Source organism: Heteronotia binoei, chromosome 15, assembly GCF_032191835.1.
Source record: "Heteronotia binoei isolate CCM8104 ecotype False Entrance Well chromosome 15, APGP_CSIRO_Hbin_v1, whole genome shotgun sequence".
Taxonomy (NCBI): Eukaryota; Metazoa; Chordata; class Lepidosauria; order Squamata; family Gekkonidae; genus Heteronotia; species Heteronotia binoei.
The window spans coordinates 55,293,194-55,319,544 of record NC_083237.1 but is presented as its reverse complement, the minus strand read 5'-3'; the positions used below and the strand labels follow the sequence as shown (position 1 = coordinate 55,319,544).

Below are 26,351 nucleotides of genomic sequence, written 5' to 3'. Positions count from 1 at the left end.
GCGGATTTCGCACAAATTGTTGCGCAGCACCAGGAAGAGCCGCGTAGTCCCGAGGCTTTTGCGTCGCAAATGTAAACCTGCTTTTTGGCGGTTTACATTTGCGACGCAAAAGCCCCGGGACTACGCGGCTCTTCCTGGTGCTGCGCAGCAGTTTGTGCGAAATCCGTGCAGATGCAGCGCGGTGAAGAGGGACGTCGCTCCTGGGTAAGGTAAGTGGGAAAACGGCCAGAGTGTTGGACTTGATGGGCCATTGGCCTGATCCAACATGCCTTCTCTTATGTTCTGCTTAGCAATTGTCTGCCGAACAGAGGTATGCCAGTTCAGATCATAATGCAAGAAGAGTATGAAGCCTTCTACCTTTGGGGAGAGGAGGAAAAACTGAAGCCCAGAGAAATCCTGGTGCCATCTCTGCACTAGGATCTGAGGATGAGAAGAACCTCTGCAAGAGAACTGCTCCCAATCCGAATAAGAGCAGAAAAAGAGGCTGTCAGTTTCTAAGAGCAAAACCAAATGGATACTGAAGAGTTAAATCTGTCTCTTCCCTGCATTGCCCTGAGGCAAACTGAGGCTGTGCAAACTTGCAGGAGAAGCATTATTTTCTTGTCTGTTAGGGTAAGGCGGCACTGTGTGATCAAAAGCAGAAGGAACCCCATTCTTAAGTGCTCAGATTGCTGCTATTTTTAACAGCAGTATTCTAGCCTTCGTGGATACTTGGAAATGTTCCGGGGCAGTCCTTTCAAAATAGAGAGTGGGGATGAGCATGGGCTTGCAAAAGTTAAGACTGAATGCAGAAGCGCAATTATTTAAGGGAAATCCTGCAAAGCAGCACAACTAATTTAAAGTAGCAGCAGGGCTGGTTCCAGCTGGTTGGTGTCAGGGTGCGTGGCCTAATATGCAAATGAGTTCCTGCTGGGCTTTTTCTGCAGAAAAGCCCTGTGTGAAACAATGGTGCTGTCAGGGGCGTGGCCTGATATGCAAATGAGTTCCTGCTGGGCTTTTTATGCAGAAAAGCCCTGTGTGAAACAAAGGTGCTGTCAGGGGTGTGGCCTGATATGCAAATGAGTTCCTGATGGGCTTTTTATGCAGAAAAGCCCTGTGTGAAACAATGGTACTGTCGGGGGATGTGGCCTGATATGCAAATGAGTTCCTGATGGGGTTTTCTGTAGAAAAAGACCCTGTGAGAAACAATGGTGCTGTCAGGGGGTGTGGTCCAATATGAGTTCCTGCTGGGCTTTTTCTGCAGGAAAAGGCCCTGCGTGAAATAATCGTACTATCAGGGGATGTGTCTTAATATGCAAATGAGTTCCTGCTGGGCCTTTTCTACCAAAAAAAGAGCCCTGTGCGCAACAATGGCGTGGTCAGGGGCGTGGCCTAATATGCAAATGAGTTCCTGCTGGACTTTTTCCTGTCAAAAAAGCCCTGCGCGAAACAATGCTGCTGTCCAGGGGTGTGGCCTAATATGCAAATGAGTTTATGCTGGGCTTTTTCTACCAAAAAAGCCCTGAGTAGCAGAGTTGACTTTACTTGGTGCCGCGCATTTCCTTTTGTTTTTAAGTGCAGAGCAAGCGGAGCGCCAGTCAAGGCTGATGGAGCGGTGAAGCTGGGAGGCCCGGCCAAGGGAAACAAGGCTGGGAGTGAATGAGAGGGGCCTCTGGTGTTCTCCTCCGTGTGCCTTGATCCTGTTTTCCCAGGGACTTGCTAATGGAGGGCTTAGCAGGCCCCTGACGAGTCTCTTCTATAGTCATTAATCATGCAGGCACCTGGGATCGATTTCGGGCAGCCGCCATTTCCCTTCATTGTTAGCGGTGGTTTTTTCACTTCCATGCTAAATTCTGGCTGAAACCAGACCACCCCCCCCCCTTCTCTTGGTTTACAAGGTGCTTAAAAAAATCATCCTTGATTAGGTTAAGAGGGTCTCTTCCCCTTTTCCTTCTGTTCGCAGCATCTGCGGTCTTGTGGAACTACTTGGGGTGTATATTGGGAGGGGGGTTTCTAAAACTGGCCCTCAGCCCTGCCACTAAGTCAGGGGTCTCCAAACCTTTTGATTCTGTGGGCACCTCTGTAGTTCTGAGGGTGGTGGGGGCAAACAGAAAATGGCTTCTGCAGAAGGTGGGGCCAACCGCAGAAAGTCGAGAAGTGAGCCTCACTACCGGACAAGAAGTTGTGTATTTGGTTTTGATGTTAAGAAAAATTGTTTCAGGAACAGTGTCTTGTTCTAACTTTAATCCAGATTAATGCAATAGCCTGTCTGTTGTTCTGTACAATAAAGTTAAAGAGGCAAAAAAAAAAAAAAATCAAGAAAATCTGCATGAGAACAGGACCAGAGAAGGACTTGGTGGCTGAACTCTCGTTCAGATTCAGCCATGGCTAGAGACGACGTTCCCTCTAAGCTGCAATCTTGTGAGCAAAGATTCTACTTTGTGAGTAGGGTTGCCAATCCCCAGGTGGGGTCAGGGGATCCCCCGGTTTGGAGACCCTCCCCCTGCTTCAGGGTCGTCAGAAAGCGGGGGGAGGGGAGGGAAATGTCTGCTGGGGACTCTTATTCCCTGTGGAGATTTATTCCCATAGAAAATCATGGAGAATTGATCTGCGAGTATCTGGGGCACTGGGAGGGCTGTTTTTTGGGTTCGAGGCACCAAATTTTCCGTATAGCATCTAGCGCCTCTCCCCAAAATACCCCCCAAGTTTCAAAAAGATTGGACCAGGGGGTCCAATTCTATGAGCCCCAAAAGAAGGTGCCCCTATCCTTCATTATTTCCTATGGAAGGAAGGCATTGAAAAGGTGTGCCGTCCCTTTAAATGTGATGGCCAGAACTCCCTTTGGAGTTCAATTATGCTTGTCACAGCCTTGATCTTGGCTCCACCCCTAATGTCTCCTGGCTCCACCCCCAAAGTCTCCTGGCTCTACCCCCAAAGTCTCCAGATATTTCTTGAATTGGATTTGGCAACCCTATTTGTGAGCTGCTGGTATTAAAGTTGTGAGCTGCTGCATCAATTAGTGTGCTCTGGGGGCATTTTTTTTTTCTGAGCTAAGACATAAATGTGTGAGCTGGGGGGCTAAAAATCTGCGAGCTGGCTCACACTAACTCAGCTTAGAGGGAACGCTGGGTAGAGACAGAGCCTCAATTATGATTTTCTTTTTCTTTCTTCTGCATTTTGACTTGCAGGTGCTGGTTTGGGAAGCGTGCAGGAATCTATACCGACTACATCTATCAAGGTCCCATGATCCTGGTGCTGCTGGTGAGAGTGGAACCCCTCCCTCCTGCCCCTCCCCCAACCAGTTTTGGGGCACTTCAGTGGTTTGATTCCCCACTCCTCCACTTGCACCTGCTGGAATGGCCTTGGGTCAGCCATAGCCCTGGCAAAGGTTGTCCTTGAAAGGGCAGCTGCTGTGAGAGCCCTCTCCAGCCCCACCCACCTCACAGGGTGTCTGTTGTGGGGGAGGAAGGGAAAGGAGATTGTGAGCCGCTCTGAGACTCTTCGGAGTGGAGAGCGGGATATAAATCCAATATCTTCATCTACCTCACAGGGTGTCTGTTGTGGGGGAGGAAGGTAAAGGAGATTGTGAACCGCTCTGAGACTCTTTGGAGTGGAGGGCGGGATATAAATCCAATATCTTCATCTTCAGTGGTAGAGCATCTGCTTGGGAAGCAGAAGGTCCCAGGTTCAATCCCTGGCATCTCCAAAAAAGGGTCCAGGCAAATAGGTGTGAAAGACCTCAGCTTGAGACCCTGGAGAGCCGCTGCCTGTCTGAGAAGACAATACTGACTTTGATGGACCAAGGGTCTGAATCAGTAAAAGGCAGCTTCATATGTTCTTGTGGCACTACTGAACCTGGGAAATTGTACAACACTTATAAGAATGGTCCCTGGAAGATGGATCTGAGATCCGAAATGGTTTGCAAAGCGGACCGATTCTCTGTTGGATCACCTGCTTTTAACACTGGACTGAATGTTATTTAGTGGCTTTCAGCCACATAAGATGAAGATATTGGATTTATATCCTTCCCTCCACTCCGAATCTCAGAGTCTCAGAGCGGCTCACAATCTCCTTTATCTCCCTCCCCCACAACAGACACCCTGTGAGGTGGGTGGGGCTGAGAGGACTCTCACAGCAGCTGCCCTTTCAGGGACAACCTCTGCCAGAGCTTCGGCTGACCTAAGGCCATGCTAGCGGGAGCAAATAGAGGAGTGGGGAATCAAACCCGGTTCTTCCAGATAAGAGTCCACACACTTAACCACTACACCAAACTGGCTCTCAGGACAGTAGGAGCATTGAATAACGTACGAGGTTTTAACTTGGTGATATGTACTGATATTCTTTGGTTTGTATTCTGATAACTTATTATTCACAAGAAGTTAAAATTGCATTTCACACGGAGAGTTTTTGATTTTTTTTCTTTTTGTTGTGGATATGATCGTTAGCTCATTATAGTCAAAGGTGAGCCAGAGGTGCCGGCCTGTTCTAAAAGTCTCAAAAAAGTAAGGAGCAAAGAGGAGAGATCCCTCTGTAAGAAAACACAAAGGATGCTGAGTACCAGAGACCACAAAAAAGCAAAAGAGCAATTGTCCTTAACTGTCTAAAAACAAATGGCCATTGATCAATTAATAGCCATTTGTTTTTACATATTAGGGTTTGTAGAATCTTTCGGGCTCAAGTGCCGTGTTCTACTGGAGAAAGTTTTCCTTCCAGACGTTTCGTTCTCAGCTGCGGAGAACATCCTCAGTGGCGTTGCAGCCGGAGCAGGCGCTCAGACCTTCTTGGCTGCTGTGCATTGAGTGGGCACTCAATGCACAGCAACCAAGAGGGTCAGAGCGCCTGCTCCGGCTGCAACGCCACTGAGAATGTTCTCCGCAGCTGAGAACGAAATGTCTGGAAGGAAAATTTTCTCCAGTAGAACACGGCGCTTGAGCCCGAAAGATTCTGCAAACCCTAATGATGTTACCAGCCGTGAAAACCTGAAATCTTTGTTTTTACATAGTTCTTTGTGCCCTCTGATATTCAAGAACCTTTTGTGGGTTTTGTTACCCAGAAAGTACCATTTCAGTTTTAAGCGTTGCCTGTTCCCCAGATTAGTTTAAAGGTTATTGTTGTAGGGATGAAGAAACACGGCATTTTAGGAGCAGTTAATGGGAGGGTGGCCAGGTCCAGTTCAAGAAGTATCTGGGGACTTTGGGGGTGGAGCCAGGAGCAAGGTTGTGACAAGCATGATTGAACTCCAAAGGGAGTTCTGACCATCTCATTTAAAGGGACCGCACACCTTTTAAATGCCTTCCCTCCACTGGAAATAATGAAGGATAGGGGCACCTTCTTTGAGGGCTCATAAAATTGGACCCCCTGGTCCAATCCTTTTGAAACTTGGAGGGTGTTTTGAAGAGAAACATAGAATGCTGTGCTGCAAAGTTGGTGACTCTACCTCAAAAAACAGCACCCCCCCCCAGAGCCCCAGATATCCACAGATCAATTTTCCATTGTACCCTTTAGGAATTGGTCTCCATGGGGAATAATGGAGTGCCCTGTAGACAGTCCCCCCACCCTGCTTTCTGATGACGCTGAAGCGGGGGGAGGGCCTTAAAACCAGGGGATCTCCTGCCCCCACCCGGGGATTAAGGCAACCAAAACAGAAACACGGAAAAGTGGAGCAGGAAAAAGGTAAAAACCTCCATGAAAAACCAGCCTCAAATTATATACAAAACTTAAATCGTGCTTTATAAATAGAAAACAATGTGGAAATATCAAATGAAATTAGTCACGAAAAGGAACACTAGCCACGCCCTCCCCCCCCTTCCCCCCCCCCCCCAAGTCTCACAAAGGGCAAATCAACGCCAATTTATCCAAAAGAAGAGTCCAGGCAATGGCAAAGGTAGATTCTTCCGAGGAGTCCAACACTTCAGTGTGTCTTCAAAGATGCAACATGAAATCATTAATGATTTGGAGTTGAGAGTAAGCAATGTAGTGGCTAAGTTTGCAGATGACACTGAATTGTTTAGGGTGGTGAGAACCAGAGAGGATTGTGAGGCACACCAAAGGGATCTGTTGAGGCTGGGTGGGTGGACATCAACGTGGCAGATGAGGTTCATTGTGGACAAGTGCGAAGTAATACACATTGGGGCCAAAAATCCCAGCTACAAATAAAGTTGATGGGGTGTGAACTGGCAGAGACTGACCAAGAGAGAGATCTTGGGGTCGTGGTAGATAACTCACTGAAAATGTCAAGACAGTATGCGATTGCAATAAAAAAGGCCAACGCTGTGCTGGGAATTATTAGGAAGGGAATTGAAAACAAATCAGCCAGTATCATAATGCCCCTGTATAAATCGATGGTGCGGTCTCATTTGGAGTACTGTGTGCAGTTCTGGTCGCCGCACCTCAAAAAGGATATTATAGCATTGGAAAAAGTCCAGAAAAGGGCAACTAGAATGATTAAAAGTTTGGAACACTTTCCCTATGAAGAAAGGTTAAAACGCTTGGGGCTCTTTAACTCGGAGGAACGTCGACTGTGGGGTGACATGATAGAGGTTTACAAGATTATGCATGGGATAGAGAAAGTAGAGAAAGAAGTATTTTTCTCCCTTTCTCACAGTACAAGAACTCGTGGGCATTCAACGAAATTGCTGAGCAGTCAGATTAGAACGGATAAAATAAAGTACTTCTTCACCCAAAGGGTGATTAACATGTGGAATTCACTGCCACAGGACGTGGTGGCTGCTACAAGCATAGCCAGCTTCAAGAGGGATTTGAATAAAAATATGGAGCAGAGGTCCATCAGTGGCTATTAGCCACAGCATATTGTTGGAACTGTCTGGGGCAGTGATGCTCTGTATTCTTGGTGCTTGGGGCAAAGTGGAAGGGCTTCTAGCCCCACTTGTGAATCTCCCTTTTTTTGCCACTGTGTGACACAGAGTTTTGGACTGGATGGGCCATTGGCCTGATCCAACATGACTTCTCTTATGTTCTTATGTGACACAGAGTGTTGGACTGGATGGGCCATTGGCCTGATCCAACATGACTTCTCTTATGTTCTTATGTGACACGGAGTAAGGACTGGATGGGCCATTGGCCTGATCCAACATGACTTCTCTTATCTTCTGTGACACAGAGTGTTGGACTGGATGGGCCACTGGCCTGATCCAACATGGCTTCTCTTATGTTCTTCTGTGACACGGAGTGTTGGACTGGATGGGCCATTGGCCTGATCCAACATGGCTTCTCTTATGTTCTTCTGTGACACAGAGTGTTGGACTGGATGGGCCACTGGCCTGATCCAACATGGCTTCTCTTATGTTCTTCTGTGACACGGAGTGTTGGACTGGATGGGCCATTGGCCTGATCCAACATGGCTTCTCTTATGTTCTTATGTGACACAGAGTGTTGGACTGGATGGGTCATTGGCCTGATCCAACATGGCTTCTCTTATGTTCTTCTGTGACACGGAGTGTTGGACTGGATGGGCCATTGGCCTGATCCAACATGACTTCTCTTATGTTCTTCTGTGACACGGAGTGTTGGACTGGATGGGCCATTGGCCTGATCCAACATGGCTTCTCTTATGTTCTTATGTGACACAGAGTGTTGGATTGGATGGGCCATTGGCCTGATCCAACATGACTTCTCTTATGTTCTTATGTGACACGGAGTGTTGGACTGGATGGGCCATTGGCCTGATCCAACATGGCTTCTCTTATGTTCTTCTGTGACACAGAGTGTTGGACTGGATGGGCCACTGGCCTGATCCAACATGGCTTCTCTTATGTTCTTCTGTGACACAGAGTGTTGGACTGGATGGGCCATTGGCCTGATCCAACATGGCTTCTCTTATGTCCTTAAACAGTCCAGTGCAGCCAAGCACATATAGAACGCGACAGGGTTGTACTTGATCCCCCGTTTCGCATAAGAGCTTCCATTGCTAAGAATTCTGAAGCTCTGCTCTTTTGTGAAATGTGTAATGGCATTGTGAAGCTCGTAGAAGCTCTTATGTGAAACAGGGGATCAAGTACAACCCTGTCACGTTCTATATGTGCCTGGCTGCACCGGACCGTCTCATCTTGCGTCTTTGAAGACACATTGGAGCGTTGGACTCCTTGGAAGAATCTACCTTTGCCATTGCATTGCATTGCTTGGCGTGGATTCGCCTTTTTGTGAGACTTGGGGTGAGGGCGTGGCTAGCGTTCCTTTTCATGATTAATTTCACTTGATATTTCCATATTGTTTTCTATTTATAAAGCACGGTTAAGTTTTGTATATAATTTGAGGCTGGTTTTTCACGGCGGTTTTTACCTTCTCCTGCCCCACCTGGGGATTGGCAACCCTAGTTAATGGTAGGATTCTTTCCCATGATGTGAAGCAGTCTTCACCACTGGTGTTGCCAGCGTAGATACTGACAAGTGAAATGCAAGATCATCAGTCAGTAGCCTCTTTTGCGAGTGAGGTGAGTTAGTATATCCGGCAGTTTCTCCATTTTTTTTTTTACAACCTTTTAAAGAAGAGGAAGAAAAAGAGAGGTTTGCATTCTTCCAGCCCCTAAAATACAATTTCAAGAATGTTTTAAAAGCATTTTCAAAACTGCAGCAGGAATTGAGGTAGAGTTGGAGAAGGAATGTGTCAGCGATGCCAATAGATCCCTACCCGAGCTGGCATTTTCTTGGTTCAGTCTGAATTATTTTCTTTTTTACTTGATTAACAAATGGAATTCACTGCCACAGAAGGTGGTGGTGGCTACAAGCATAGCAAGCTTCAAGAGGGAATTGGATAAGCATATGGAGCAGAGGTCCATCAGTGGCTATTAGCCGCAGCATATTGTTGGAACTCTCTATCTGGGGCAGTGATGCTGTGTATTCTGGGTGCTTGAGGTGGGGCGCAGTGGGAGGACTTCTAGTGTCCTGGCCCCACTGGTGGGCCTCCTGATGGCACCTGGTTTTTTGGCCACTGTGTGACACAGAGTGTTGGACTGGAGGGGCCACTGGCCTGATCCAACATAGCTTCTCTTATGTTCTTCTGTGACACAGTGTTGGGCTGGATGGGCCATTGACCTGATCCAAGATGGCTTCTCTTATGTTCTTACTTCATTTCTAATCCAGCTTCCTTGCTGAGACTTGAGGTGGATTTTAGAGCTCAAAAACAATGCCGAAATCAGCCTGCATAGTACATACAGCAAACAATGCAAAAAATAAACAAGCTGAGATACAAAATTAGAGAGCAATAAAACAAAGACAATGTAATGCATACTATAAGCAATGCAAAATTAAAAGTTGGAAGGTTCATTTCCTCCCCTGGGTATCTCCTGTTTAGGAAAAACGAACAGATGTGCTTTAAGTGTAGCAAAAGTGCTGACAAACCATCTCAACCCTTTAAAATGATACATCTGTCTTTCACCTCTAGCTACAGGCCATAACAAAGCAGTCTACACAAATACAAAACTGCTGCAAATAAAGCAAAATGTCGTTTATCCAGCTTATCAGCGGAACGATCAATCACGTTAGCTTTTACAGACAATTCTGCAGCAAGAAGAAATTCAGTCTTTCGGTTGGCACACAAGTACAAAAGCCCTGACTGAAACGGATTACCTTTTTCTCCTCATCGTCACATACCAGTGGGCAGTCTGAAGGAACGGAAGCCAGATGGAGCTTCTGCAGTACTTCAGCACCGATGGAATTCAGCAATCTGTCAGTCTGATTTTTTAAATATATATATATATAACTTTCTAAAGCTGTTGGAGGCCTGGAACCTGGAAATTCTTGGCAGGTTGAGAGGATTGCAAAGGCAGAGAGGATCGTAGCATGACATGATTAGATGGTGCTGAATTTCCAGATTCTGTCTGTACCTTCTTCTTAACATGCAATGTAATAATCGCTGGCTCTTGCTAAATTAAGAATGATGGACGGGGCAGGGGGAAGAGAGATGTGACTCCAGTTACGGTCATCCAGAGGACTTTGAAGCAGCTGGTTTCTGTCCATAGACTGAGCTCTTTAATGTCGACCTGACACCCTGTAAACCTCCATGAACTTAGATCCAAATGGGCAGCCCTGTAAGTCTGAAGCAATAGAACAAAGTAGGAGTCAAGCCGCACCTTTAAGACTAAATAAAACTTTGTTGGTCTTAAAGGTACTTGACTCCATGACCTTGGTAGTGTTGCCAGCCTCTAGGTGGTGGCTGGAGATCTTCTGGGATTGCAACTGAACTCCGGGCAACCGAGATCAGTTCACCTGGAGAAAACGGCCACTTTGGAAGGTGGACTCTGGGGCATTATACTCCTTCCCAAACCCCACCCTCCTCCAGCTCCACCCCCAAAGTCTCCAGGCATTTCCCAAGCTGACAATTCCGTTTCTCAGTAAACTATTTTAGAAGAAACTGTATATATGCTCTTGAAACTGCATGCACAAGCCTCGGCACTCAGAAAAGACCCTGGTGCATTTACTTCACGGCAGGTGTGATCTGAGAAATTTTTGTTTTGCATTTGTAAAGTTGAAAATCTTCATGCATCTATGACAGGGAATCCTCTTGTATAGCCATAAAGTAGGGTTACCGGATATCCTCTTTTTTGGTGTCTGTCCTCATTTGGGCTGCTTTAAAAACAATGATGAAAATGTCCTCTTTCTGATTTGGAAGGTTAGGAATAGTCATAAGAACATAAGAGAAGCCATGTTGGATCAGGCCAATGGCCCATCCAGTCCAACATTCTGTGTCACATAAGAACATACCGGGAAAGTTGGTAGAAACCATTATCAAGGACAGAATGAGTAGGCACATTGATGAACACGGGTTATTGAGGAAGACTCAGCATGGGTTCTGCAAGGGAAGATCTTGCCTCACTAACCTGTTACATTTCTTTGAGGGGGTGAACAAACATGTGGACAAAGGAGACCCGATAGATGTTGTTTACCTTGACTTCCAGAAAGCTTTTGATAAAGTTCCTCATCAAAGGCTCCTTAGAAAGCTTGAGAGTCATGGAGTAAAAGGACAGGTCCTCTTGTGGATCAAAAACTGGCTGAGTAATAGGAAGCAGAGAGTGAGTATAAATGGGCAGTCTTCGCAGTGGAGGACGGTAAGCAGTGGGGTGCCGCAGGGCTCGGTACTGGGTCCCATCCTCTTTAACTTGTTCATAAATGATTTAGAGTTGGGAGTGAGCAGTGAAGTGGCCAAATTTGCGGATGACACTAAATTGTTCAGGGTGGTGAGAACCAGAGAGGATTGTGAGGAACTCCAAAGGGATCTGTTGAGGCTGGGTGAGTGGGCGTCAACGTGGCAGATGCGGTTCAATGTGGCCAAGTGCAAAGTAATGCACATTGGGGCCAAGAATCCCAGCTACAAATACAAGTTGATGGGGTGTGAACTGGCAGAGACAGACCAAGAGAGAGATCTTGGGGTCATGGTAGATAATTCACTGAAAATGTCAAGACAGTGTGTGTTTGCAATAAAAAAGGCCAACGCCATGCTGGGAATTATTAGGAAGGGAATTGAAAACAAATCAGCCAGTATCATAATGCCTCTGTATAAATCGATGGTGCGGTCTCATTTGGAGTACTGTGTGCAGTTCTGGTCGCCGCACCTCAAAAAGGATATTATAGCATTGGAGAAAGTTCAGAAAAGGGCAACTAAAATGATTAAAGGGCTGGAACACCTTCCCTATGAAGAAAGGTTGAAACGCTTAGGGCTCTTTAGCTTGGAGAAACGTCGACTGAGGGGTGACATGATAGAAGTTTACAAGATAATGCATGGGATGGAGAAAGTAGAGAAAGAAGTACTTTTCTCCCTTTCTCACAATACAACAACTCGTGGGCATTCGATGAAATTGCTGAGCAGACAGGTTAAAACGGATAAAAGGAAGTACTTCTTCACCCAAAGGGTGATTAACATGTGGAATTCACTGCCACAGGAGGTGGTGGCGTCCACAAGCATAGCCACCTTCAAGAAGGGGTTAGATAAAAATATGGAGCAGAGGTCCATCAGTGGCTATTAGCCACAGTGTGTGTGTGTGTGTATATATATATATATATATATATATATATATATATATATATATTTGGCCGCTGTGTGACACAGAATGTTGGACTGGATGGGCCATTGGCCTGATCTAACATGGCTTCTCTTATGTTCTCTTATGTTCTTATGTTCTTAACATAAGAGAAGCCATGTTGGACCAGGCCAATGGCCCATCCAGTCCAACACTCTGTGTCACAGAAGAACATAAGAGAAGCCCTGTTGGATCAGGCCAATGGCCCATCCAGTCCAACACTCTGTGTCACATAAGAACATAAGAGAAGCCATGTTGGATCAGGCCAATGGCCCATCCAGTCCAACACTCTGTGTCACACAGTGGCAATATATATATATATATATATATATATATATATATATATATATATATATATATATATATATACACACACACACACACACACACACACACACACACACACTGTGGCTAATAGCCACTGATGGACCTCCATATTTTTATCTAAACCCCTCTTGAAGCTGGCTATGCTTGTAGTCGCCGCCACCTCCTGTGGCAGTGAATTCCACATGTTAATCACCCTTTGGTTAAACAGTTAAATAGTAGGGGTCTTTAAAATGAGATCTGTCACAGGGATCACTTGTCAGGAAATAAGGTCCTCTTTTTTGCTTTTCAAAATATGGTATCCCTACCTAAAAACCTTCCAGCTCGGGAAGATTAAATGCAAGAAAAATGTTCTTTTTTCAGTTTTTTTTTAAAATGGTGGCTATATGATGTCTGAGAGAGTAGCTCCCTCTAGTGTCTTGCAAAGGTTACTTCAAGAGAGCCTTGTTTGGATGGATCTTTGGAATGGCCTGGTATTGTTCATTCACCCAGTGTTTCCCCACCTGTGGGTCAGAAGAACCCAAAAGTGGGTCACACAGAGCTTCTGAAAGTGAGTTGCCTAATGGCCACTTCCACCCTTTGCATTATTCTTTCTCTCCTTGTCCTCTTTGTCAGCGTCTCACATTCTTGCCTTCCATTTTTAACAATGCGGGGGAGTGGGGAGAATCTGGTAACTAGTTAACTTTATGGTAATACTGGAAGAAAGTGGGAGGCAAATGTTGAAGAGCTGGTAGGAGGTATTCAGTGCATAGGAAAGCAAGAGAAAAGAAGGTAGAAGCCGCACGTTGGAAAACACTGGCTTAGGTTGCCAAAAACCCTTGGGTCTGCTCTAGATGGATCACTATACAAAGTAACTTTGGACTTATGGGTGGACCAAGATTGGGAAGCCATGTTAGTCTGTCTGTAGCAGTAGAAAAGAGCAAGAGCCCAGGAACACCTTAAAGACTGACAACATTTGTGGCAGGGGAAAAGCTTTCCTGACTCACTGCTCACTTCATATACTGAAGATACTCTTGCTCTTTTGGACTCGTGGGTCACCATACCAAAATGACTGGAAACCACTGCACAAACCCATATTGAGATGCATTACTGGATAGTTAGAGCACATTTCTTCTCCATTGGAAATCTCTATATCAGGGGTGGCCAAACTGTGGCTCGGGAGCCACATGTGGCTCTTTCACACATATTGTGTGGCTCTTGAAGCCTCCACTGCCCTGTTGGCTGGCTTGGAGAAGGCATTTGTCTTTTTAAATCACTTGCCCCAGCCAAACCAGCTGGCAGCTTGGAGAATGCATTTAAAGTTCAAGTTGTTTTCTTTCTACCTCTCCCACCTCATCTATTTGCTTTCCTCCCTCCCTCCCTCTCTTCCTTCCTGTCTTGTGGCTCTCAAACATCTGAGGTTCATGTCTTGCAACTCTCAGACGTCTGATGTTCATATCTTGTGGCTCTCAGACATCTGACATTCATGTCTTGTGGCTCTCAGACATCTGATGTTCATGTCTTGCGGCTCTCAAACATCTGATGTTCATGTCTTGCAGCTCTCAGACATCTGACGTTCATGTCTTGCGGCTCTCAGACATCTGACGTTCATGTCTTGCGGCTCTCAGACATCTGACGTTCATGTCTTGTGGCTCTCAGACATCTGATGTTCATGTCTTGTGGCTCTCAGACATCTGACGTTCGTGTCTTGTGGCTCTCAGACATCTGATGTTCGTGTCTTGTGGCTCTCAGACATCTGACGTTCATGTCTTGCGGCTCTCAGACATCTGACGTTCATGTCTTGTGGCTCTCAGACATCTGACGTTCATGTCTTGCGGCTCTCAGACATCTGACATTCATGTCTTGCGGCTCTCAGGCATCTGATGTTCGTGTCTTGTGGCTCTCAGACATCTGAAGTTCATGTCTTGTGGCTCTCAGACATCTGACGTTCATGTCTTGTGGCTCTCAGACATCTGATGTTCATGTCTTGTGGCTCTCAGACATCTGACGTTCGTGTCTTGTGGCTCTCAGACATCTGATGTTCGTGTCTTGTGGCTCTCAGACATCTGACGTTCATGTCTTGCGGCTCTCAGACATCTGATGTTCGTGTCTTGTGGCTCTCAGACATCTGACGTTCGTGTCTTGTGGCTTTCAGACATCTGACGTTCATGTCTTGCGGCTCTCAGACATCTGATGTTCGTGTCTTGTGGCTCTCAGACATCTGATGTTCATGTCTTGCGGCTCTCAGACATCTGATGTTCGTGTCTTGCAGCTCTCAGACATCTGACGTTCATGTCTTGTTGCTCTCAGACATCTGACGTTCATGTCTTGTGGCTCTCAGACATCTGATGTTCATGTCTTGCCGCTCTCAGACATCTGATGTTCATGTCTTGTGGCTCTCAGACATCTGATGTTCATGTCTTGCCGCTCTCAGACATCTGATGTTCATGTCTTGTGGCTCTCAGACATCTGACGTTCATGTTTTGTTGCTCTCAGACATCTGGCATTTATTCTATGTGGCTCTTACATTAAGCAAGTTTGGGCACCTCTGCTCTATATGAAGAATTTTTCTCCCTCTCCCAAAATTCTCAAACTCGAGAGCATCCAATGAAGCTGACGGGCAGTAAGTTCAGGACAGACAAAAGGAAAGATTGCTTTATGCAGAGAGTGATTCAGATGTGGAATTTGTACCAGAGGATGCCGTGGTAGCCACAGGAAGAAACAGCTTTAGAAGGGGATTAGACAGATTCATGGAGGAGAAGTCTATCAGTGGTTACTAGCCCTGGTGACTGAGGGGAATCTCCACATTCAGAGGCACTAATCCTCAGGATCCCAGTGCCGGGAAGGAACATTAGGGGAAGGCCTTGGCCTCTATGCCCTGTTGTTGGCCCTCCAAGAAGAATTGGTCTCTTCTTACATTCCTAATGATATATTTTCTGGAGTGTTGTATTAATTAGGGTTTGTAGAATCTTTCGGGCTCAAGTGCCGTGTTCTACTGGAGAAAGTTTTCTTTCCAGACGTTTCGTTCTCAGCTGCGGAGAACATCCTCAGTGGCGTTGCAGCCGGAGCAGGCGCTCTGACCTTCTTGGCTGCTGTGCATTGAGTGGGGCCAGGGCTGCTGGAGAGCTGCTATTTCTAGGCTGGAGGGGGTGTGGTGAAAGGGCAATTGGTTTGTGGATGTGCCCATTGTTTGGTGGGGCTTCCTGGAAGGGTAGTGATAAGGAAACCACACCCCCTCCAGCCTAGAAATAGCAGCTCTCCAGAAGCCCTGGCCCCACTCAATGCACAGCAGCCAAGAAGGTCTGAGCGCCTGCTCTGGCTGCAACGCCACTGAGGATGTTCTCCGCAGCTGAGAACGAAACGTCTGGAAGGAAAACTTTCTCCAGTAGAACACGGCACTTGAGCCCGAAAGATTCTACAAATCCTAATAATGTTACCAGCCGTGAAAACCTGAAATCTTTGTTGTATTAATCTCTTGGATGTTGGAAACTGGTCAGCTTTTCTAAGCTTAAAGAGCGCAGTATAGACACAAAATTGTTTCAAAGACCTACAGTAATGCTGTCCTAAGCAGAATTGGGCTCTTCTAAATCCACTGAAGTCGATGAGCTTTAGAAAAGATAATTTTACTCTTTTTTTGTAATCATTGTGTTAAATTATCCAGAAAAAATAATGATGCGTTTGGGCCGTATCCAAACGGCAAATGTTTGCTGCTGAGCTGTTGAGCAGAGAAATGTCCTTTTCCCTGTTCCTGTCTTGCTCTAGCTATCCAGAGCCAAATGTGCTTGCAACCTGTGCAGCCGGGTTACCAACCTCCAGCTGGTGGCTGGAGATCTCCCAGAATTACAACTGATCCCCAGGCAAAAATGACTGCTTTAGAAGATGGTCTCTATGGTATTATACCCCGCTGAGGTCATAAGAACATAAGAGAAGCCATGTTGGATCAGGCCAATGGCCCATCCAGTCCAACACTCTGTGTCACAGAAGAACATAAGAGAAGCCATGTTGGATCAGGCCAATGGCCCCTCCAGTCCAACACTCTGTGTCACAAAAGAACATAAGAGAAGCCATGTTGGATCAGGCCAATGGCCTCTCCAGTCCAACACTCTGTGTCACAAAAGAACATAAGAGAAGCCATATTGGATCAGGCCAATGGCCCATCCAGTCCAACACTCTGTGTCACACAATGGCCAAAAAACCAGGCGCCATCAGGAGGTCCATCAGTGGGGCCAGAACCCTAGAAGCCCTCACACTATTGCTCCCCAAGCACCCAGAATACAAAGCATCACTGCCCCAGACAAAGTGTTACATCTGTACCCTGTGGCTAATAACCACTGATGGACCTCTGCTCCATATGTTTATCCAATCCCCTCTTAAAGCCATCTATGCTTATGGTTGCTGCCACCACCTCCTGTGGCAGTGAATTTAATGTGTTAATCACCCTTTAGGTAAAGAAGGACATCCTTTTATCTGTTCTAACCCAACTGCTTAGCAATTTCCCGTTTTGCCCACAAGTTCTTGTATTGTGAGAAAGGGAGAAAAGTGTTCCTTCCTCTACCTTCTCTATCCCATGCATAGGTTCCTCTTCTGTCCAAACTACTCTGCTCCCCAAATCTCCAGGAATTTTCCAACCCAGAGCTGGCAACCCTATCTGTCAGCCATGTTACCTTGAAGTCCTCTCAGCTCTGAAGATCAAATGTGCTGAAAAGAACGCCTCTGCTCCCTTAAGCACCTGAGTGGGTGAGCCATAAGAGGAGAGTGAATAGAAGTTCATTACCTACTAGGGTTGCCACTCTGGGTTGGGAAATTCCTGGAGGTTTGCGGGGGAGGGAGGGTGGAGCCTGGGAATGGTAGGGTTTGGAGAGCAGAGATTGAAGCTATTGAGCCATTTTCTCCAGGGGAACATATTCTGTAGCCTGGAGTTCAATTGTATTTCCAGGAGATATCCAGTCACCACCTGGAGGCTGGCAGCCCTGCCTACGTAGAGATAAAATAAGGGTCTCAGCCTATTACCCCATCTCCAGTTTATAGCATTCTGCAGTCCATCTGTACTGAAAGCAGTGCTGTCCTCGTTGAAAGGAATATCTCCCCCAGAAAGCTGAACCTCTATATCCCTCATCACTGTTCCTGTTGTGGTTGCAGCTGAATTTTCTGTGCGTTTTCAAAGCATGCACACTGGTTATAGGATTGCCAGGTCTCCTTGCCGGTTTGGCAGGGGATTTGGGGGGCATTCTTGGGGTGGGCAGGGACGTCAAAGTGACATCATCATGCCAGAGACGTCGCTGTTTAGGGGAGAGGTGTCCCCTGCTGGCCAGCTAGTCTGCAGTAGGGAAAAGCCCCCAAAATCGGGGGATTCCCCACTGGGACTTGGGGGCCAGCAACCGTCGCTGGTTATACAGCTCCAATCTAATCTTCATTAGTGTTTGCGAAAAGGTTACAGAGAAGAGTTAATCCAGATTGAAAGAAGGCCATTGAGGAGATGCGTTTCTGGAGAAAGTGGGTATGGAAGCTTAATGAGCTGAGCCTAGTTCAAAGTGTGCCTCAGGCATGGCTTGACAAAACAAGGCCTCAGAGAGACTACCGTTCGCTCAGCAGGCCGCCCGCCATTCCCTGCCCTTCAGCCATTCCACACTGTCAAATCCAGTTGCAAAGCGCACTGAAAGTGGATTGAAAGTGCGTTTTTGCCATTTTCACACATTCTAGTTTAGTTTTAGTTTAGTTTATTTATGATTTATATCCCGCCCTTCCCACCAAGTGGCTCAGGGCAGCTAAATCCACCTCAGTGGCCATTTGCAAGTGGATTTTACCATATCACATAGTAAAATTCAGCTGCAAAGTGGCTCGAAGGTGCGTTATTTAGTGTGTGTGAAACAGCCCCAGTGTATGTGAAGCAGGATAATTGTGACTCTCCCCTACAGTTGCTAGTAGCCTGGAAGAAAATGGCTTTTTGTGGCCTGGAGGTACAAACCATATAGCCTGGTAAAATACACCCTATTGTTAAACAGACAAGGCAATTTTTTCCCCTCCAGGCAAGCAGGCAATCCCTACTGCTACCGGGCCTCAGGTCTCTGAACGTTTTATGAGGAGCAGAACTGAAGGGATGGGCGTAGTTTGTGGTGCAAAATCACGAGGGGACGGAGTCCTCAGGGCTGGCGCTGCCCACCTCCCCATTAACCAGATTTCTGTGTCTTGTTCCAGATCAACTTTATCTTTCTGTTCAATATTGTCAGAATCTTGATGACCAAGCTCCGCGCCTCAACCACCTCAGAGACTATCCAGTACAGGTATCGGCTGGATGAGAAGCAACGGGATGGAGGGGGTGTGGAGAGGGCACTTCTAAGGCCACACTCCAGATTTGTTATGCTAATGAAGCCAGGCTCATTACTTTATTCCAGTTCTGCTAGCCAGACCCCTGGGAGTGGGGGCCTTGGCCACAGAGCTGAAATTCTTGCCTAGTCCACCATTGTTAAAGGCAGGGCTTTTTCTTTGTAGCAGGAACTCCTTTGCATATTAAACCAAACCTCCCCCCCACCGCAATGTAGCCAGTCCTTTAAGGGCTCTTCTTACAGGGCCTCCTGTAAGCTCTTGGAGGATTGACTACATCAGGGGGTGTGGCCTAATAGGCAAAGGAGTTCCTGCTACAAAAACAGGCCCTGGTTAAAGGCACAGAAGTTCCACCGGAAAGAGAAGCGCTGTCCTAGTGAGTCAGTTGTGATGAGGTCAGATGTGTTTGCGCTCAGGGGAAAACGGCTGCATCGGGCCATTTCGGATTAGGCTGGCTGGTGATTCCTGTGTCTCTCCTCTTTTTATCAGAAAAGCCGTGAAGGCCACTCTCGTGCTCCTTCCGTTACTGGGCATTACTTACATGCTTTTCTTTGTCAACCCTGGAGAAGATGAAATATCCCGGATCGTCTTCATCTACTTCAACTCCCTCTTGGAGTCCTTCCAGGTATGGAAACCTTCATAGAACTAGAGCTGCGTGGTCACATTTCAAATGCCAAATTTGAAACTCTTTTTTTTTTTTTTTAAATCTGTTTTCCAGTTTGTGCAATACTCTGCTTGGGTTCTCTGAGAATCGATTCCCCATCCACATCCTCATCTCACAAATAATTTTCTAACTATTCAAGCTGCCATTGCTAATATCCCCCCGCCCATTTCTCCCGGTTTCCCCAGCAGCTCTCCTAAATCTCAGTTCTGGAACCTGTGCACAAAGCCAGTGCTCGGGTCCAGAATATTTATTTATTTATTATATCCCGCCCTTCCCACAAGTGGCTCAGGGCGGCTCCCAACAATTAGTCAAACATAAAGTTAAACAAGAATTTGAATATATAAACAATTAAAACATTTCAAACTGTTAAAACCTTAAAACCATTAAACAAAATGTGTATAACAGGAGTCTGGCAAAGCTACATTTAGTTCTCATCTCAGCTAGGTGTAAGCTAGCCGGAAGAGGGTCGTCTTACAGGCCCTGCGGAACTGAATAAAGTCCCGCAGGGCCCTCACCTCCTCCAGCAGCTGATTCCACCATGCAGGGGCCATAACAGAGAAGGCCATGCAAAATAATGGATATACATTCAGATATTAACTAAACAAAATCCTCACCAAATATCCTTTGTTATTTAATTTATTGAATGCAATTGTTAAAACTATCCGTTATTGGTAATCTCTAGAAACCTACAGTTCTGAAACCCCACTAGTTTACATAGTTCTAGACAGGGAAGCAAAAGGAGAGAATGGCTCAGCAGATAATTTAACTGACAATGGTGCCTTCCTCTGCAGAGCCTTCCTTGGTGGTCCCTGCCCAAGTACCAACTCTGATCCGTTTCCAAGGTCTGGCAAGATCGAGCTATAATACCATGCCGCCTTCCCTTCCCCATGACACTTTGCAGATACGAAATTAGCTGAAATAGAAGTAAATGTCTGTGTGCATCATAAGAACATAAGAGAAGCCATGTTGGATCAAGCCAATGGCCCATCCAGTCCAACACTCTGTGTCACACAGTGGCAAAAAATTTTATACATACACACACACTGTGGCTAATAGCCACTGATTGACCTCTGCTCCATATTTTTATCTAACCCCCTCTTGAAGGTGGCTATGCTTGTGGCCGCCACCACCTCCTGTGGCAGTGAATTCCACATGTTAATCACCCTTTGGGTGAAGAAGTACTTCCTTTTATCCGTTTTAACCTGGCTGCTCAGCAATTTCATCGAATCCCCTACAAAATATTAAAGTGAGCTTTTGAGCATGCGCAGAGTGTATCTTGTTTCCTCATCGTCTTAAGCACTGTCTAGCCTTCAGACATCTTGGATTATAGGGGATGAGGTTGACAAGATCCAAAACCTGTTTATGAAATAAACCACTGGATGTGCCCCATAACAGACATGGGACCAACGGCTGTGTGTACTTTCTCCCAGGACTTGACTAACTCTGGATTCTTCTTTGTTTCCAGGGCTTTTTTGTCTCTGTCTTCTATTGTTTCCTGAACAGTGAGGTGAGTTGCGGCTGGGGGGGGGGGGGCGGGGCCTGATGATGGAGACCTTCTGGTTTGCGTGTAGCCAGTGCGACGTGCCTGGGGTGGGCCCTTTCAGTAGGGTTGCCCGCTCCAGGTTGGGCAATACCTGGAGTGTTTGTAGGTGGAGCCTGAGGAGAGCGGGGTTTGTGGTGGGGAGGGACTTCCGTGGGATATAATGCCACAGAGTCCGCATTCCAAAGTGGCCATTTTCTCCAGGGGAACTGATCTCTCTCACCTAGAGATCAGTTGTGATCCCAGGGATCTGCAGCCACCACCTGGCTGTCGGGCAACCCAAAATAGAGAATCACAGCATAATGCATCGGGATCATCCCCAAGGAGAATCAGCACGGTAGTGCTACAGAAACAGTGGGACTGGTATCCGGCGAACACGTCTTTTGCACATAGTAAAATTCAGCTGCAAACTGGCTTGAAAGTGCGTTATTTAGTGTGTGTGAAAGAGCCCCAGTGTATGTGAAGCAGGATGATTGTGACTCTCCCCTACAGTTGCTAGTAGCTTGGAAGAAAATGGCTTTTTGTGGCCTGGAGGTACAAACATATAGCCTGGTAAAATACACCCTATTGTTAAACAGACAAGGCAATTTTTCCCCCTCCAGGCAAGCAGGCAATCCCTACTGCTACCGGGCCTCAGGTCTCTGAACGTTTTATGACTGTGTTTTTCATTAATTAGTATAAAAGATTCCTTTGCTATATTCTTCCTAATTTGTCTGATGTTCTAAGGCTGGTAATCACAGTAGCGTGTAGCTTTGTTTCCCCTACCTCCTGGAGGTTGGCAACCCTCCCTTTCAGTCACCATGCTGGGGATGGTTGTGAGTGGAAGGAGGCAGTTATGGGCAGGGGGTGGGTGGAGGGGAGGGGAATCTCCAGGGGCTTGCAGTGGCAGTCAAATTGATGCATCGGCTGGAAAGGTGGAACCAGCTTCAAAACGCGGCTGAAACTGTGCTGTTTGGAATATTGGATGCTGCTTTTGTATTCTGAGGAAAGCTTTTGTAAAAGCCCTAAGCCTTAACGTTCATGAAGAACATAGATTCAGTTCCACATTGGGCTTTGACTCAGCTTTTCTTTTAAAAATTCCACAGCTCTAAAGTTTTGTATGTGACAGCTTCTGCGTTTGAAAGTTTTCACCAGCAACATCGAAAAGTCTATTTTACGCTTATCTGTTTTTTCTAGTTTGCTTTTTATGTGGTTTTGCATTTGTATGCGTTGTGTATTTGTTGTTAATGGTTTTAATCATATTGTAGTTACTGCACACCGCCTCGAATACATTGAGTTCCTTTAATATAGAAAGACAGGGTATAGTCCTGAAATAAATCAATATACGCATTAAGGCAAGGTAACAGCAATCTGCCAAATTCAATACTAATCATCTATTAGTTTTTAATTTTTATTTTTTTTTAAAAAAAATTAAAATTCAAACCCACTGGCATCTATAGCCATATATTTTTTTAAAAAAAAATTAATCCAAGTGTGTGTGTGTATCACAAGCAAATTACAAATAGGAGAATTTGCCTGATTTTCCCCCTTATTCCCATTTTGTTTGGGCTGTGGGGAGCCGTGGAATGGCTTGAGGTTGAAAGGAGGGCCTCGAAGGCCAAACAGTGTTGTGACGGCACTTTGGTGGGTATAACTCAGATGTGGTTCGACTAGGGTTGCCAATCCCCAGGTGGGGGTGGGGGATCCCCCGGTTTGGAGGCCCTCCCCCTGCTTCAGGTTCATCAGAAAGCGGGGGGAAGGGAGGGAAATATCTGCTGGGAACTTTATTATTCCCTATGGAGATGTATTCCCATAGGAAATAATGGAGAATGGATCCGCGGGTATCTGGGGCTTTGGGGGGGGGGGGCTGTTTTTTGAGGTAGAGGCCTAAAATTTGCAGCGTAGCATCTGGTGCCTCTCCACAAAATACCCTCCAACTTTCAAAAAGATTGGACAAGGGGGTCCAATTCTGTGTGCCCCAAAAGAAGGTGACCCTATCCTTCATTATTTCCTATGGAAGGAAGGCATTTAAAAGGTGTTCAGTCCCTTGGAATGTGACGGCCAGAACTCCCTTTGGAGTTCAATTATGCTTGCCACACCCTTGTTTCTGGCTCCGCCCCCAATGTCTCCTGGCTCCACCCTCAAAGTCCCCAGATATTTCTTGAATTGCACTTGGCAACCCTAGGTTCGACTGCTCAAATTGGAACAAGTCAAGTGGAGCAGCCCTTTGGCTTGGAACTCACCATCAATAACGTTGTTACTGATTATACCATAGCGTTCCTGGCAGTTGCTAGCTGCCTTTAGCACTTCTGGGTAGCTCTTGGAATCATCAGGAACTCTATGGCTAGAACTTCCTGCATGTATATGAGACCTTAATTTCTTTTTAATTTTTCTCCCTAAGATGGCCCCCCCACCACACACACGTGTGGCCCCAATTTCTACTCACTGATCAACAGAAGATGGGTAGGCATTGGGATACAATGAGCTGGTGGTCTCCCACTGTAAGCCAGTGTGAATTCTAACCCCACTGGCCCTCTGTTCTGTGTTTAAACATACAGAACACCTAGTGGCCGGTGGGAATTCCTGCATTAGAGACTTTCAGTGGCTTAACAGCCATTCTGTTCCACAAGGCCCTCTGGGTCTGTGGAGGGGAGGCTGAGGGCCCTCAGTACTTTTGCTGAACTACAGCTAGGGTTGCCAAGTCCAATTTAAGAAATATCTGGGGACTTTGGGGGTGGAGCCAGGAGACATTAGGGGTGGAGCCAAGTTCAAGGCTGTGACAAGCATCATTGAACGCCAAAGGGAGGGCTGGCCATCACATTTAAAGGGACGGCACACCTTTTCAATGCCTTCCTTCCATAGGAAATAATGAAGGATAGGGGCACCTTCTTTTGGGGCTCATAGAATTGGACCAATCTTTTTGAATCTTGGTCCAATCTTTTTGAAACTTGGGGGGTATTTTGGGGAGAGGTACTAGATGCTATACTGAAAATTTGGTGCCTCTATATCAAAAAACAGCCCCCACAGAGCCCCAGATACCCATGGATCAATTCTCCATTATTTTCTATGAGAATAAATCTCCCTAGGGAATAATAGAGTTCCCAGCAGACATTTTCCTCCCTACCCCCCGCTTTCTGACGACCCTGAAGCGGGGAGAGGGCCTCCGAACCGGGGGATCCCCTGCCCCCACCTGGGGTTGGCAACCCTAACTACAACTCCGAAGATACTTTTGGAGAAGCCATAACGGTTTGCTGTGTAACTGATACACGTAGACTGCTGCCAAGGTAGGGTTGCCAATCCCCAGGTGAGGGCAGGGGATCCCTTGGTTTGGAGGCCCTCCCCCCGCTTCAGGGTCGTCAGAAAGCGGGGGGAGGGGAGGGAAATGTCTGCTGGGAACTCTTGTTATTCCCTATGGAGATTTATTCCCATAGAAAATCAAGGAGAATTGATCCGCGGGTATCTGGGGCTCGGGGGGGGGTGTTTTTTGGGGTAGAAGCACCAAATTTTCAGTATAGCATCTAGTGCCTCTCCCCAAAATACCCCCCAAGTTTCAAAAAGATTGGACCAGGGGGTCCAATTCTACGAGCCCCAAAAGGTGCCCCTATCCATTATTTCCTATGGAAGGAACTGAAAAGGTGTTCCATCCTTTGCAATGTGATGGCCAGAACTCCCTTTGGAGTTCAATTATGCTTGTCACAGCCTTGATCTTGGCTCCACCCCTAATGTCTCCTGGCCCCACCCCCAAAGTCCCCAGATATTTCTTGAATTGGACTTGGCAACCCTATGCCAAGGCCATGTTGCCCTTTGAGTGAGTTTTTGCAATGTGTCTTCCCAGGTCCGTTCTGCAGTACGGAAGAGGTGGCACCGGTGGCAGGACAAGCACTCGATCCGGGCCAGGGTGGCCAGGGCCATGTCCATTCCCACGTCACCAACCCGCGTCAGCTTCCACAGCATCAAGCAGTCGTCAGCGCTTTGAGGCAGCTCCTGAAATGTCACGGCAGTTGTGGGGACTGGGCCCAGCGGGGCAGGACTTTTGTTCGCCCAGAATTGTGAGCCGGGGAAGTCCCCACGAGACAATGGCTGCCTTCTTGCTGAGAAGCTAAGTGCACCGAAAGTAAGCCTTGTCCCTGGAGGGAACTGCAGTCGTAGTGAAACTCAGCGGCTGTGAAACAGTGGGAAATTCCGAGGCCTACCACACCACTATTCCAATCTCATCTGGGAGAAAACCTTCCCCTTGAAGGGGTGGCTTCGTGCATTTGTTTCATCTGGAGCTCTTGGTTGTTTCGCTTACAGAACGGCGAGAGGGTCATCAAACCACGAGTGATGCATGAGGAGCAGAAACGGGCTGATGATTCATTCTCAAAACACAGAAACCCTGGGGGTGTCCTCCTCATCTGCCCAAGCCAAAAGGAACAGATTCTGTAGGAGGGTGGACCCTGGGAACTCTTTGATGTCAAAGCCGCCATTAGCATAAATGGCTTTTTGAAAAGGATTTTGTGAATTTATTATGGCTGCTTATCAGTGGCTTATATCCCTAATAGCCAAAAAGCACAAACTCCGTATTTCGGGGGCCTCTGACTTAACCCAGTTGTGGGCATTTACACGGATACTGCCGTCTGGCCCTGCTTGTGAACTTTCCTTCTGGGGACGTCTCTCGCGCTGTCGTTGAGCCAGATCCAGCAGTGCCGTCGCAATAATCTTCCTCGTATTTATTCAGCAGTAGCAGATAAACCAAGAGCTGGTGAACTGTCAAGGAGCAGAGCAGCCCGCCAGTTGGGAGGACCATTCCGTAGTTATAGGACCAAATCTCAGCTAAGACGCTCCCACCGCCAACTTTTCTGACCCCGGAGACTCTACTCGGAGCCTCAAAATGGAGGGAGAGACTGATGGATTTGTTGTGGTGTCTCTTAATAAAGGGTGCTGCTGTCCCCAGCGCAAAGGCAGTGTACCTCTCTGTTCTGCAAGGGTGATACAGAAGTCGTCTAGTTTAGGCCCTTCCCCACCCGGAGAAATATTAGACAGTCGCATGCTGTTCTGTTAATCGGGCTTCGCAAGGAGATAAAATAGCACCGGCCACAATAGTTAACTTACAGAGACCTGTGGCTTTCTTTTTTTTTTTAAAGCAAGCTTCTTCTGCGTATACATGCAATGAGAGATTTGAAAATGCACAGACGTTCCATGGTTAAATATCAGAATTCTAAGCGGGAAGGAGTGACGATTTCCCGGGGTCAGGAGGGCCTTTGTTGCTCTTCGCTTCTCTCCATGAGAAGCCAGTTTGCTACACACACAGACACACAAGGCCAGCCCTACACTGTCTAGTACCCGAGGCAAGGCTAACTTCTGGTGCCGCCACCCACCCTAGGGTTGCCAAGTCCAATTCAAGAAATATCTGGGGGCTTTGGGGGTGGAGCCAGGAGACTTTGGGGGTGGAGCCAAGATCAAGGCTGTGACAAGCATAATTGAACTCCAAAAGGAGTTCTTGCCATCACATTTAAAGGGACGGCACACCTTCCATAGGAAATAATGAAGGATAG

At 46.8% G+C, this 26,351-nt stretch overlaps 1 protein-coding gene across 2 annotated transcripts in view; it reads left to right on the top strand.

The window, feature by feature from the left end:
* The window catches only part of CRHR1 (corticotropin releasing hormone receptor 1), a 146,335-nt gene extending 120,587 nt beyond the window's left edge, over window positions 1-25,748 (top strand). The window contains exons 9-13 of one of the 2 annotated variants that reach the window (XR_009556242.1): window positions 3,168-3,240; window positions 18,509-18,594; window positions 19,129-19,259; window positions 20,764-20,805; window positions 24,653-24,750. Coding sequence is in view for 1 of the 2 variants with exons in the window: in XM_060256115.1 (XP_060112098.1) it covers window positions 3,168-3,240; window positions 18,509-18,594; window positions 19,124-19,259; window positions 20,764-20,805; window positions 24,653-24,793 (478 nt within the window). In the remaining variant the exon portion in view is untranslated. Of the gene's footprint in view, window positions 1-3,167; window positions 3,241-18,508; window positions 18,595-19,123; window positions 19,260-20,763; window positions 20,806-24,652 lie in introns of both variants that reach the window. The other variant, XM_060256115.1, reaches the window with a different exon arrangement.
* The last annotated feature ends 603 nt before the right edge of the window (window positions 25,749-26,351 follow it).